General features: G+C 33.8%; 2 protein-coding genes across 2 annotated transcripts; one reads left to right on the top strand and one right to left on the bottom strand.

Moving 5' to 3' along the window:
- Positions 1-1815: 1815 nt before the first annotated feature.
- On the bottom strand, positions 1816-15719 carry LOC144551093 (pectinesterase QRT1-like). The gene is made up of 7 exons (XM_078298901.1): positions 15417-15719; positions 6366-6372; positions 3682-3781; positions 3143-3332; positions 2787-2993; positions 2157-2392; positions 1816-1984 (listed from the first exon to the last, which is right to left on the bottom strand). Exons 1-7 carry the CDS (start codon positions 15657-15659, stop codon positions 1837-1839), a joined length of 1131 nt encoding a protein of 376 aa, XP_078155027.1. The 5' UTR covers positions 15660-15719; the 3' UTR covers positions 1816-1836.
- Positions 7804-10930, top strand: LOC144551906 (putative F-box protein At1g44080). The gene is made up of 2 exons (XM_078300007.1): positions 7804-7885; positions 9603-10930. Exons 1-2 carry the CDS (start codon positions 7866-7868, stop codon positions 10858-10860), a joined length of 1278 nt encoding a protein of 425 aa, XP_078156133.1. The 5' UTR covers positions 7804-7865; the 3' UTR covers positions 10861-10930.
- Positions 15720-15961: the final 242 nt, after the last annotated feature.

Genomic DNA, 15961 nt, shown 5'->3' with positions numbered 1-15961 from the left:
TAGTTTTTTCAGGAATAAAAGAGAGCTCCATAGGAGAGTATTGCTTCATAATCAGTAATTTCACTTGGAGCTGCCCAATAGTCAATTCTTTTCTTTTTTAGGCAGTTTCTGACAAATATCTCAGCGTCATCCGACTGTATCTAACAAATTCAAATCAAAGTGGAGAAACTGAACCCGGGTTCTTTAATAAATCACACAGTAATTTTAGTGTGCTTGTGGATTACCAGTGCTCTTTCAATATATATATATACTTGCAAGTAACGCTTTTTCTGGGCGTGTGCTTCAGTTCTTGCTGCTATTACTAAGCTGTTGAGACACACAAGTAGGATTAGGAAAAATGGAAAGGCTAATTATGCTTTTTTTTGGCACACAAATCCTTCCAATCATTCTAGCCTAGCTGCTCAATATCAGATGCAAACATAAAAAAATAAAGCATGTCATTTCAAGTAAGCAGAATTTTGGGTGTTCATATAAATGTACAAGGAATATTCAGTGTTATTTTCAAATTTAAAAAAAATTGGTTGGGCGATTTTTTGTAAACGAAATTAGATGCTTCATGTAAGTATCTACAAATACAGCAAATTCAGGTATTTTTATAAAGGTAAACATATTCTGATATTATCAGCACAAATTCAATTAAAAAGAGATGTGCATGCAGTCTCAGAGATTGCTACTGATGGGTCCGTTTGTTAAAAATGAAATTTCTGTGATTTAGATGAGAATTTGCCAATAAAAAATGAAAATAAATGAGGAGGAAAAAAGAATAGAGAGTTGTTTTTTTTATTCATCACTCAACAGTCCTACATTCTTCTTCACCTCTATGTACAGGCAAACCTCTTTTCTGTTACAACTTAATTTTTAAATAAATAAAGAGAAATTGTCACTAAAATGAAAATCAACAGTACAAAATTGTGGCAATTGTCTAAGGCTTTAGGCTGAGTGTTGCCCTTCCTTTTTATTGATTTTGCTTTCTTCATCTTCTCCAGTTATCGCTCTGCTCTGTCAGGTCCACCAGTCAGGGAGTTACTGAAGTCTGTGTATTCGAAGCCGACGAACGGTCCCAACTTGAGTTAGGAAGATATTTAACTCTAACAAGCAGGCCCCAATGTTCAGGTCTATTAACACCATCTCTTTCTTGGTCTCTCTGTTCAGCGGCTTGTGTGTAACCAAACTCATCCATTGCCTTGTTCTCCTTTTCTTAACAATTTATGAGGTCAAATATGCTCTTTTCAAGTTCATCCACAAATTCTAATGTTCTAGATTAGAACAGAACGATTGGGAAAAGAAAGGACATACAAGATTCACATATAAATGCCCCTCCTCAATTCTGAACCGGGTCAGTTTGGTCGGTTTGTTCTAAATCTTACTGTACAAACTAAAATAGTAAGGCCTTATTTTCTTTTCAAAGAAATAGCAGATATGAACTCTGCTCCTAGCGCCAATTGCAGTTGGAGAGAACGATATATCCGAAATTTTTATTATACCCTTTCACGAAAAAAACATAAACCAAAACACCCCACATTATGGGTTCCACATTTACCCGAGACGCTAAGAGAATCTGCGGCCCATTTAAGGAGAGGGGGGGACGCATATTGGCTTAGAGGTCCTCAAAACTAAAATATATTTCATAATACAATGCATTTTTTGGATTTTTGGGGACCTCTAAGTCAAGCTGCAGCCCCCAATAAATGGGCCGCATATTTACTTAGCGGTCCGAATAAATGTAGAATTCCCCATATTGTTGGGTGTTTTGGTTTATTTATTTTTTTATTATGGTATAAATAAAAATTTCGGACCATATATACAATAATACAACGCAGCCTAAGTTGGAGAACACTACAACATGAGCCACTCATTTCCGTTGATGTAACCTTGACTCATGAAAGGTTGTGCCTCTTCATATGTTAAGGATTTCGCCCAGCTTACTCTATTCCCTAACTCAGCACCAGCCCCACTGCAGCTATACTCACCAAAGTATGCAGTACTGTGCCACATAATTAAAAAAATATATATTATTTTGGTTTAAAGGGCTTAAAAGAATGAATCATTTCATAAGAAAAAAATAATTTGTGATATTGGCCTAATCATACACTCGACATGTATTTTACAAATCTGAGCAAATGAATGTTGTTTGGCAAAAGATAATGCATTCATACCTTCTTCTAGAGACATCATTCCAGTCACTCCATCCATCAGGTCTAACAATGCCATCTATCCTACAATAGGCATAGACAACTCTAGAATATCTCCCCCATGCACGGGCAAGATAATTCATTCCTGACCCCAAAATCCGACTCTTTACAAAAGAGAAACCTGTGTCTTCCGTAGGAGAATCTCTCTGTGAAGCAGCCACTGCACCATAACTTGTTGTCACCACATTCAATGTGCACTCCTACACCAATTTCAAATCTCAAGTTAAATAATATTGTTCAAGGTTGAGGCTAATTATGTACCAGAAAGGATTCAAAGCCAACCAATCAGTACCAGTAAGGTATTACTGGATGCATAGAGTTACAGGTAATAACCAACATTGCATGAGAAATTATGATATACTGAAATTAACTGTACCAGTAACGGCTAGTCCATATCAGTAACTGTAACAGAATAGCGTGCATCTACTAGCATTTAAATCTACTCTATGAAATTGGACAGGTAAATTAACAACAACATAATTCTATATTTAGTAGCTGAGACAGCTGCATTATAATAGAATTAAAACTAAAAAGATAAAGAAAAGCTATAAACAGTACATCATATCAGAAAAATGTCATAGAATGAAGCAATACCTGATAGAGAGACTTAGCATTGCCAAAGATAAAATCAATCGATCCCTGGATAAAACAGCGAAAGAAATAGTGCCTCCCTTGGTTATCAAATAGTGTATCTTGAGTCCCCAAAATTTTGCTCCGGTACAGCATAGCTTTGTCTCCGGACAGCCTCAGTGCCACTGCTTGCTCCCCTTCTGCTCCCGGCACTGCCACTGGAGCAGAGTTCTAACAATAAATAAGTTAACTATGTCAGTTTAACAAACAAAAATATTATTCTCTTGGCCTTATTTAGCATAGAATTACCAAACAAAAGTAAGTTAACCTTCTTGGTGAAACATCATCATCATCATAAGACAAATTAATTATAGAATTACCTCAAATACAATCTCTTTTGCACAGAAATAATCTGCTTCTACTGCAAAAGTGGCTGAGCTATATGTGCCAATGGGATTCCCGGTCGAGTCAAGATCAGAAGCTTTTGAGTTCCATGTGATTTTAGTATCTCCTTGTCCGGTTCCAATCAAGGAAATGTAAGGCTTTGTTATCGGTATGATCACCTTTTCTCTGAATGAATTAATCAACAATTAAATAAGTATTAATAAGAATAACAAAATAATAGATGTCGTCTTGAAATTAATAAACAACTATTTCTTTGAAATTAATTTGGTCTTATTTCAGCATGACTTTTCCAATAATAAAAAGTAAAGATAAATTATAACAATGAAAAAAAGTAACGAATAAATACATAAATCAAATAAAAGACATTACATCAGAAACTTGATGCACATAACCTCGTTTATCAAGAAAATGAAAAAAAAAAATCTTGATAAAAAAGATTTTTCCTCAGAAAAAAAATCAATAACTTTTAAAAAGCTTTTACAATTCAAAATAGATTAATATTAAAGGAACTTGCCTATAAATCCCCGGGTAGATTAAGATCTTGATTCGCTCTGAATTACCATCTGACACCATGTCTATGGCGCCTTGCACCGTTTCTGAGTTGCCCTGGCCATCTTGTGACACAACTATCATGCGGCTCCCACGCTGAGCTTGGTTTACAGCTTTAGACGTATAATTTGAATTCGATATTGAAAAGTCGTTCCATGTAATGAACTCTCCATATTCCTTTACAGAAGATGAACTAGTTTGTATGGTCGCCAAGATTGTAAGAAGCGCAAGTATAATGTGAAAAATCACGGCCATGATTGTAAGAAGCACTATGCACAACTAAGATTTATAAAATATTAGAGAAACACAATGAATGGAGATGCGAAAAGTTATATATAACCAGCTAGCACATGATAAATTTGACTTGCTTGGCTATTTACACAATGATTTAATTCTTATATTGAGCTTATGCCAATTTTATATTGAGCTTATACTTATTTTATCAACCCTACTTGATTTAATATTGTCTATGGACTCATAGTTATTCTTATTATTTATTTTATTTTTATATGCTCAATTAGGTCATAATTAGGTTTTTTTTTTTCCCATAGAATTAAAGTGAAGATTCGATGGGTTTTTTTTTTTTTTTTTTTTGCTTTATTTCTAGTTTTTACTAAGCACACTCTTCATTGACTCCATATTTAGCTCTGAACAGTTTTAATTAATGCACTACATAAATAATAGAGTCAAAAACAATGCTGCATATAACTCATACATTGCATGAATGATTATTTTTATTATTTCTTAATATATTGTGTTATATGTGTTATATTGAGCTTATGCCTATTTTATCAACCCTACTTGATTTAATATTGTATATGGACTCAGAGTTATTCTTATTATTTATTATATTTTTATTATATTTTTATTATATTTTATTTTTATATGCTCAATTAGGTCATAATTAGGTTTTTTTTTTCCCATAGAATTAAAGTGATGATTCGATGGTTTTTTTTTTGCTTTATTTCTATTTTTTACTAATTAAGAACACTCTTCGTTGACTCAATATTTAGCTATGAGCAGTTTTAATTAATGCACTGCATAAATAATAGAGTCATAAACAACGCTGCATATAACTCATACGTTGTATGGATGATTATTTTTATCATTTCTTAATATATTGTGTTATATGTGTTATATTGAGCTTATGCCTATTTTATCAACCCTACTTGATTTATAATATTGTATATGGACTCAAAGTTATTCTTATTTTTATTTTATTTTTATTATATTTCATTTATATATGCTCAATTAAGGCATAATTAGGTTTCTTTTTCCCATAGAATTAAAGTGATGATTCGATGTTTTTATTTTTATTTTTCTTTATTTCTATTTTTTACTAGGCACAATCTTCGTTGACTCAATATTTAGCTTTGAGCAGTTTTAATTAATGCACTGCATAAATAATAGAGTCAAAACAACGCTGCATATAACTCATACATTGCATGAATTAAAATTGCTCTGTCAAAATGTTTACCCCTCTTTTTCTCTCCATTAATCATAATTTCTCCCTTCTCCTATTTAACAACTACTAATCTTAGTTTAGAAAGTGTTTTTCCCAAAGGTTCTTAGTTGAGAAACAGAGAAAGGTAATTTTTGGATAATGTTCTGTTAATATAAAAGTTAATTGTAGTAGTATCAGCACCCAAATATAACCCATAACTCAAGCTAATGTATCTTTTAATTTTAGTATTCCTTTGTTCGTCTAGCAGAATCCTGCACGCCCATTATAGGATATATATATATATATAAACACTTTTCTAATTCAAATAAATATTTTTTAAAGCAAAAATTAGCCATTTCCCCTTGAACATGGCTTTATTTGACTCTTTGAAATAATTATTTAGTTCCAGTAGTAAAGTTATATGCACTTCATATCTCCGATAAAAGTTTTCATTATTGATTAAAAAAAAAACAGTATCGATTTTCAATTGTGATGGACTTAAAGAGATATGCTGGATTTAATAATCTTCTAGTCAGAATCTTTGAAACTAGACTAGCTTGGGTTTTGCTTGAAGTTTACCAGGAAAAAAAAAAAGGGACTCGTTAATTATTTCGGCTCAACCAAGATTTTAGAAGGTCCAGACGATCCGGTAAAACAGCACGGCATTGTTAGCTAAGCAGATAGCATAATTTGGTTTGAGCGGTAATGTTGACAAGTCGGATGGGTTTCATTCAACTCAAATTCACCACCAAACTCCGGTCCGATCGTGACATCTTGAGCATGAGGCACAATTATCTGTTTATGATACAGAAGCATCTAATACTACATGTTTTTAGTATTAACAAAAAAAATACATGACTTGGTGGGGGTTAAATCAGGTCACATATGGAATCTGACCCAACCAGGAAATTATAGTAACTTGATGGGTTTTGAAGTGATAACGGATCCTGGTCAAAGGAGAAAGAAATGCAAAAGATTGTTCACAAAATTATGTTGAAAATATTTATCACGTGCTCAAAAATCAAAATGAAAACTAATGTCGAGTTTGGAATATTAATTATAGGAACGAGGGCACTCAATTAAACCAGTAAATCCTGTCCCTTAGCAACTTCCGGGATGAATTAAATTATCCTTAGTGCGGGAAACAATCACTCAATGCATTCATTAGTCATAAAAAATACATTTTTTTTTTTGAGGTGAAATACCCTTAGGCTATAAAAAATACAAGTTAATCCTCTGATCTGTACCTATACCTGCTTGATTGTCTTCAGTAGAAATGATTCAGCCCCTCAATGCTATGCCTATGCATGATTGTACCAAGGCCCAAGGCCCAAGTGGTGCAGCCATTAGTAAGATCGAGGGCGTGCAAATGACGCCATGATGTCTTCTTCAGCAATCAACAGTATAATACCATGTCAGAAACTTTGAGTGCGTATCCGCCCAGGTACATGAGGTACAACTTCAAAGAAGTAACAGTCCAGATTAATTCTGTTGTGACTGTAAGAGCTGCTTTGGGATTTGCACCAAGCTAAAAGAACGGTCCGGATTTTCGACTTGCGCCTCAGGGACCTGGGGTGATACGGATTCAGAAACTTTGACATCTCAGCAGTATAGCCCTGGTAAATATCAAAACTCAAAAAGCACAACACATCAACATAAAAGATGTTCCCAAAATTCACATTACAGTTTGTACTTTCCCTGTTTCCCATGAAAGGGGTATCCAAACCACTCCTTCACAATTGTTTATACTTGTAGAAGGAAGACAAGAGCACTATCCTAAATTCTTTTTTTATTAAATTAGTACAGATGGAATAAAGATCACTTTTATCATATTGGAAAAAAAAAAAAAACTGATGTGATCTAATGTAATGAGAATTTGGTAGGGTTTTGCGTTCGGTCTTGTTCATCTTCTCCTTGAGTGTCTTGAGCTCTAACTCGGCAAATAACATGGATAAACATTTAATTAAATAGAGGATATTATGATATTTTTTTTATTGAAATATTAGAAATATTTTTATATTTCTTTATAAATATATGAAATATTATATAATTGAATTTATTAGAAAGAGAGTGACAAATAACATGGATAAACATTTTTCAAGTCTTATTTTTTATGGTTGTAAGAAAAAATGAAATATTTTTTGTTTATTAGTGTAATAAAAAAATTATATGTTTTGGATTTTTTGAGTTATTGAGTCCATTTCAAAAGTCACCGAGTAAATAAAGAAAATATCATGATTCTTCTGGTGCATTCATTCAAATTGTAAAATAATCCATCTTTTTTGAAAAAAAAATTATTTAACATCATTTGATAGAGCCGAAATGTCAAATCAAATTTTATTTGTCACAAATTCTATTTTCAGTAAATTATTTACTGAAAATAAGATTTCACATATTTCCTATTTCCAATGTGAAATATGGTGAATAAGTTACTAGATATAGGGTTTGTTTCCAATAAAATTATTTATTGGTTTGTTAAATTTAGAATTTTGTTTAAAACATGTGTAGATTTAGACATTTAATATTTTATTTTGATTTTAATAAAAATTTGGGGGAATGCCTGTCCGTGTCCTTCTCTTCTATTCTATATTTCTATTCATGTCCCCTATATATCGAACCCCATCTATTTATTCCTCTCGAAGCCGCCGTTGCAACTCCCCTAGTTCTCGTCTCTCTCTCTCTCTTCGCTCTCTCTATATATCTCTATGGCTCCTAAAAGAAAAAGGTCAGGACTTTCTTTCAAGTCCTCTCTTAATCTCTCTCTTGATCTCTTTCAATTTCACCTCCGATATCTATCTCTATCATTTAGTTACTAGTATCATATCCGTGCGTTGCAACGGGAACATATTATAAGAAACAAATATATTAATGAAAATAATAATTATTTAAAAATTAAAACACATGTTAATAGAAAATTTATATGATTATATATTTTTAATTAACTTTAATCGTGATCTCTGATAACAATTTGATGATGTGATGATTTTTTATTTTTAAGTATCAATGATATCAAATAATTGCTCGATTCGAATCAAATATCAAATATCATACAACAATTCAATATCAACATATAATATGATATCAAAAAACATAAATAAAAAGTGTTATCGTGTGTATGTATAGGATACACACACACACACATATTATAAGAAAAATATATATTTACACACACGTTCCAATTTATATTCTTCTTTGTTTACAATTTAGAACACACACACATTGATATATTTTATATCGGAAATATATTCTAAATTGCCCACACCAATATGTATAGAAACAAAGAAAGAGAAATAAGGAAATAAAAAAAAATGATTTTCATTGTGATCCGTATAGAAACGAAGAAGTAAGGAAATAATAAATAAGAAAATAGAAGGTGGAGTCTTCTTAATTGAAGAGGGGAAATATGGAAACAAAAAAAAATAAGGAAACGGATAAATATATGCTAAATTTCAGAATTTATTCAATTTTAATTGTAACATATCGTGTGGCAGCATATGTGGTGGATATGTTTTTAACTAAATTTAGACTTCTATACATAAAACAAATGCATTTAATCAAAAGAAGACAAAATATATAATTGGAGAGCTGAGATCAAATCCGAAGTTTCATCTCTCAATCGTAGCCGTTGGCGGATCGGACACCCAACGTGCTTAATAATAGAATAGAGATATATAACCATAACTGTAACCATACAGATACGGCCATACAGGTCTTTTAATTTGTTTTCATAATTGCATTGCATGCCTATATTATATAACAAGCAAGGTTTAATTTTAATTATTGAATTATTAATCCATGATTCTCTTTGAAAATCTATAATTTTAATTTGGGTACCTTACTTTAGATTACAAGCAAATCTCTTATTTGGTCCCTTTTGGCTAATGAGGAGGGTTCAAATGCCTCCATCATGCCTCCATCTCTCTCCATCATTTTCAAAGTTCAAACAGTCGATCTGAACCGCTCAACCTAACCTCTATACTAAAATATGTTTGTAGACCAAATTTTATATTTTTAGGAATTTTTTTACTATTTGTTTAGATAGGTACAAAAATACTGTTTTTAGATGGTTCAGATTTACTGATTTTGTACCTACCTAAAAAAGTAGTAAAAAAATTTCTAAAAATATAAAATTTGGTCTCCAAACATATTTTAGTATGGAGGTTAAGTTGAGCGGTTCGGATCGACTGTTTGAACTTTGAAAATGATGGAGAGAGATGGAGGCATAATGAGACACAAAAACATGGAGGCATTTGAACCCTCCTCTTGGCTAATAGCTCAAAATTAAGGATTTATCAGCCTTACAGTTTATTTGTTTAATTAAGATGTACGATCGATCGATGCATGCATCTCGATTGATCGTACTTTGTTAACTACATACCTTATTAATTAATTCAATTCAATTCAATTAATTGTTTCTTTTGTGGTTGGTTGTGTTTGGGCAGAATTAATTTGACAGGGGGTTCGTGGTCTCAACTTCAGATTGATATTGTCGACAACATCATGAAAAGACTAGACTTACCAGTAGATGTTGTCTTCTTTAGTGCTGTGTGTAAGCCATGGCGCTATGTTGCATTGGGGTTTCACATGAGTCTCTACTGCAAACTTCCAATGCACCATTTCGTACCCAACAAAAGCCCTCTTCCAATGCTCCTACATCCTGGTTCTGATGGTCCTAATACACATCAATTCTACAGTCTCAACCAACGAAAGAAATATGGTAGATTCCGATTCAATTTGCCAGAATTGAGTAATAAGTGGATAGTTGGGTCTGGAGCAGGTTGGTTAGTTACAGTTGACACCATTGATGCTGACCCACAAATTAACTTGCTAAATCCTCTTACAGGAAAGAAAATACCCTTACCACATTTATCTACTGTTCCAAGTTATGAAATTGCAAATCTTGAAGATGACCCCACTGCTTATTGGTATATTAGGAAAGTAATTGTATGTTCTTATCAAGGTAGTTTTCTTATTGTTGCTCTAGTCTCAGATTCTAAAACAATTCGCTTTTGTAGAATTGGTGATTCAAAATGGACGAGACTTGAAATCTCTCCACTGTTCCTTCATGATATTATCATGCACAATAGTAAGTTGTATGCAATCAATTACATGGGTGCTGTTTTTGAGATTGATATTGCTGGCCCTGCAAAGGTGACAATGGTTGCAGAACCGGGTTATAGGCCCGTAGCAAAATATTTTCTTGTGGATTTATGTGGTGAATTGGTTGTTGTTGCAAGAGAGCAGTGGAGGTCAATAAGAAAAAGTACAAGCGCAAGGACTAGTGGGTTTGAGGTTTTCAAGTTGGTAGAGAATATATCTGGGTACTTTCATAGGTACGAGTCTGAAGCCGGAATGCAGTATGCAAAGAATGTGAGGCACTCGTGTGTCCTACTGGAAAACCTTGGCCATCATATGGTGTTTATAGGATACAACCACTCCTTATCATTGGATTCAAGGGTTTATCCTAGATGCAAGGGGAATTGTATTTACTTTGCAGACTACAGGCATAATGACGATGATGATATTTATAAGATGAGGGGTAAAGAAAAAGATTTATATCATGATGTTGGCGTATATCGTATGAAACACCAGAAAGTGAGATATTTTAAGAATTTGTGCGATGCATCATCACCCATGAACATGGTATGGCTTTCTCCTAATTTCTCTACCGAACTTGAGATGCAAATGATCCCACAGTAGATAACATTTCTAGTGATGCAGATCGTTGTTTTATTTGGTGGGTCAGATTGTCCTTAATTTAGTTCTTGTTGTATTATATGATTGCAAATTATAATTCATAATGGCATTGATAATGCTTGATGAATGTGATATTAGTTTAATTTCTGTTGCTTGAAAATGACATTGTTCTGTAATGCTTCATCCCTAATAGTTAATTATGAACTTCTTGGGGGTTTTAAGTTATGACAAATAAAAATTCCACGGGTTTTTGTTATGAGATAATGCATTCTACAAAGAGATAAATGTTATCAGATTGTGAATACAAAATGAATTTGCAATTTTTTTTTCCAGACTTTCTATCAAGTTCTTTTTAATCAAATATACAAATATTCAAAAACCACCATTTCCAATAAAGCATAACAGCACCGGGATCGATCAGTAAACTATCCTCCAAAAAACAAAATCAAACTTTTTTACAAACTAAATCTTCTTTCAGTAAAGCATAACAGCACTGGGATCGATCAGTAAATTATCCTCCAAAGAACAAAATCAAACATTTTTACAAAATCTTCTTTCCACCTAAACTTCCTCCTTTTTTACAAACTAAAGGTTTTGGGCTGCTGGGCTTACTTCAGATTTTTGTTCAATTCTACTTTTTAAGTGCTTATGGGCTGCTAGTTTAGACTAAAATGGAGATTAAATAGTAGTAATGGAGTCTCCAATATTCTAAGTTTCTAACCTTATATAAAAATGGTTTATATCTAACTGGAAAGCATGCTTTGTAAATATTATATGAAGTATCTAAGATCTAACCACCTGATCAGCACATTGGTTGAAACTAAATAAATTATATCTCAATTATTTCAAAGTTCAAAATTTTAAACATTTCCTTGCAAATGCAACTTGAATTATTATATATACTTCTAACATAAGCTCTGTTCCATATGAACTTGGTGTCATTTTCCATTCCTTTGTAAGAATTTGAAAGCAAATATTTAAAATAAAATAAAAATTCAAAGATGATATCAGTCACTTGACAATACTATGTTAATACCAGTAACAAGCTAAAGAAGTGTATTAATGCATCAACTTAGGTCAATAAAGGTCGGTTCATGCTTTGACTAAATGAAATTATTGACATAAAACATAGAAAACCAAATTCCCTATCAGGAAGTAAAATTTGAGCCTGCAATAAATGCATCTGGATCCTCTGAATAAATGAAGCCTATTGATCCTCTGAAAGGCCGCCAGAGCAATTAGCATCAGACCATTTCTTGAATTCTTGTCCAGAATACCAAAAAAAAAAAAAATTTTTTAAGAAAAAAAAAAACAGACCGGATCTTGGACAGGACCTGGACCGGACCTTGGACTGGACCCGGATAGGACCTTGACCTGATCAGCACATTGGTTGAAACTAAATAAATTATATCTTAATTATTTCAAAGTTTAAATTTTAAACATTTCATTGCAAATGCAACTTGAATTATTATATATACTTCTAACATAAGCTCTGTTCCATATGAACTTGGTGTCATTTTCCATTCCTTTGTAAGAATTTGAAAGCAAATATTTAAAATAAAAAAAAATTCAAAGATGATATCAGTCACTTGACAATGAGTAGAACTAGGGTGCTCTTAAGCTCACTAAAGTTTTGGTAAGCTTAACTCTAAAACTTATAAAATTAATTTCAAATGACAAATCCGAACCGTTGAAACTCGTCTACCTTATGTGTGATGCATCTACATGTGAAATTTTTAAACATTCAAATTAATTTAGTATAAAGTCGAGCGGTCAAAATTAGAAGGTTAATAAATTAATTTTAGTGCATTCATTTTTTGAACGTTTTTTTACTGCTTGACTTTATACTAAATTAATTCGAATGTTTAAAAATTTCATATGTAGATGCATCACACGTAAGGTAGGCGGGTTTCAACGGTTCGGATTCGTTATTTAAAATTGATTTGATGAGTTTTAGAGTTAAGCTCACCAAAACTTTGGTGAGCTTAAGAGCACCCTAGTTCTACTCCTTGACAATTATATGTTAATACCAGTATCAAGCTAAAGAAATGTATTAATGCATCAACTTAGGTCAATAAAGGATAGGGAATTCAGTAAGCCAGTAACCTAACCAGATCAAGAAATAAACCTATAACCTAACCCTAAACGGAGGAGAAATCAAGATGGTCACGTATCAGAGACCGTGCCCCTTGTATAGTTAAACATGCGTGTTGTATTCTGCCGTATCCCACAGTATGATCACGTATCAGAAACCGTATCAAGGAGTTAAGGATACATCACATAAGTCGATACATCAACTGGCCGCATCGGACGTGTGTCGGTATCCGATATGTGTCCGATACGGATACGAAGCCCATATGGAAGTGTCGGGTAACATAGGTTTGAAGTTTAGCAAGGAAAAAAAAGGGACTAGTTAATTATTTTGGCTCAACCAAGATTTTAGGTACAGACGATCCGGTAAAACAGCATGGCATTGTTAGCTTGGATAGCAGATAGTATAATTTGGTTTGACCGGTAATGTTGACAAGTCGGATGGCTTTCATACAACTCAAATTCACCACCAAACTCTGGTCCTATGCATGAGGCTCAATTATCTGTTTATGATACGGAAGCATCTAATACTACATGTTTATAGTATTAACAAAAAAAATGCATGACTTGGTGGGGGTTAAATCAGGTCACATATGAAATCTGACCCAAACAGGAAATTAGAGTAACTTTATGGGTTTTGAAGTGATAACGGATCCTGGTCAAAGGAGAAAGAAAGGCAAAAATTAGGTCTTAACTAACGAAGGATTGAATTCTGGGCTAGTTATAACGCTTTTTAATTCAACTTGGCAACTAATACCACAAGCAAAATTTGCTTTATATGAGAAATCAAGTGGTCAGGCCCAGCCATTCCGTTGCAACATATATTTATAATCAGGTAGCCGTAGCGCATATACAAAACAACTATGCAAATTAAAGAACTCAAATTGAACTTTTTGAAGAAAAATTAACTATTTAATTTTTCTGGTTCAGCATACTAAAAGGTCCCCAAATCAGGGACCAACAAAATTACTATAATTATAAATTAGTTCAAATTTTGATACAAGGCCACAGACTTTCTGGCCTTATTTCTATTGCTCCCTTTGTTCTCCTGCTCTCCAATCTGCAATCAAGATATGTAAATATATTGATGATGACTGTAAATGAAGTTTGTATTATTTGATTAAATCTGAATTATTCCTAGTTCATACCTAGAATAGCTTTGAATCAGAAATAATATGTTCACAGTTTCTAACAAACATCTCAGTGCGATCCAAATACTGAGCAACTAAAATAAATCTACTTGTGAAAGAACACTTATCATACTAGCAAGTAGCACTATCATTTTTCTTTTTTTGGCTATATGCTTGCTGGTATTACCAAGCTGTAGAGACAAAATTGAGTCAAGTGACAAATAACGAAGTTAATTAATTAGGACTGAATTGTCTGATTCTGTCAAGCATACCCTTTTAATTGTACTAGACCAACGGTTGGATATCAGACGCAAGCATGAAAAAAAATGCAGCACGCCATTGAGCCCTTGAGTGTTGGGTGTTCATAAAGGGATTGGAGAAAGGAATTGGAGACCGATATCATTTGCAGAAAGGAATTAGAGAATAGTTAGTTGTTGTTATTACCTTGAGGTTATTACTGGGAGGGGGGTCAAGGTTGAGCATGCGAAGAGACATGCGAGCGATTTCTGAGATTGCTGCCTGGCGGGCCTGCTCATCATCTCCAGAGATATCCTCGTAAGCAGCCTCAAATGCCTCCTGCCAGAAACTGGGCAATGGGCCCCTCTCACTGTGCATGTATGCATCCCACATGCGCTTTACCAGCTTCACTCTGTTCTCAATTTCCTGCCATTTCTTTACTACATTAAACAATAATTTTAAAAAGATAGGAAGGTGTATAAAGAGTGGACATTTTCAAGCACAATGAACCGATACCATATTTTTATAACAGATAAACCTAAATTTGATGCAAAATTTTAAGCAACTTTTGAGTCCAGGTGGTAACTAAACTGTTACAGATCCAGTACCAACTATTACTGTAATAGGACATTTGAAGAGCAACCCTTTACATAGTATTGCAAACAGAAGTTCCTTAAAATCACTGCTTTATGGTTCAATTGCAATTTTTTTTTATAAAGAGGCTTTTACAGCCCATTCATTAAAGAAGAGTTATGGTTCAATTGCAAGTAAATTGAATCCTATAATGAAATTACATTCAGCACCTAAACTTGTTGATTTCTGCATCTTCTATTGGGCAATTGTACTCCTCCGCTCTATGGAATTCGATTAAAACGAAAAATCTTTTAGTTGCTCGAGGTCTACTCTTAATTTAAGCAATTAGAAAAAAGAATATCAGTAATATTTGCTCAAGTGTATATTAGCTATCAGAGAGGTCTGAAGGAACTTTCAAGAGTAGATGAAAGCTCAAGCTAATGTCAGTCTTAAATGAACATGAAAAACTGAACTAATCAAAGAAGTGTGATACTGCGACTGGGTTAGAACAGAATACACTACCAGCACATCTAGATCTTCACGAAGAGGAGTTTCAACGAGGTCGTCGGGTAAGAGAAGGAGGCCATGGCGGTGGGATGAGAAGTTTAGGGTTACTGTACCGGTGAGCATAGACCAAAATGCGAGGAGGAGGATCGCCGCCAGAGCCCAGGCCTTGTACTTCCCCTTCCCGAACAGACCCACCGCGTCTCCTCCCGCTCCGGTGACCGGCGGACACGGCGATCGGAGCGAATCTTTGTCGTTATCCTTCATTGCATCTGGGTGCGTCTCCGTGTCGGTGTTTGGAAGAGGGTAAAAGAGCAAGTGTGGATAGTGTTATTATAGTGTTGAACTGTCGATAGAAGAATTCATATGCTCTGCATTAACGCACCGTTTGATTTTAGATCCTATCCGTTAGTTACATACAAGCATGAATCCTGAAAGATCCCGTGCATTACATACGGGGGGCCGGATTGGCCCAATTTTGATCGGACAGTCGGGAGCTAAACTCAAACAATGCGATACTGCAGAGGATATTGACCAGCTGAGGAAAACGAGGAGAAAAGGAATGAACA

This window comes from Carex rostrata, chromosome 3, assembly GCF_964058835.1.
Source record: "Carex rostrata chromosome 3, lpCarRost1.2, whole genome shotgun sequence".
NCBI classification, from domain to species: Eukaryota; Viridiplantae; Streptophyta; class Magnoliopsida; order Poales; family Cyperaceae; genus Carex; species Carex rostrata.
Note: the sequence above shows the minus strand (reverse complement) of the source record. Positions and strands in the feature narration are given on the sequence as shown.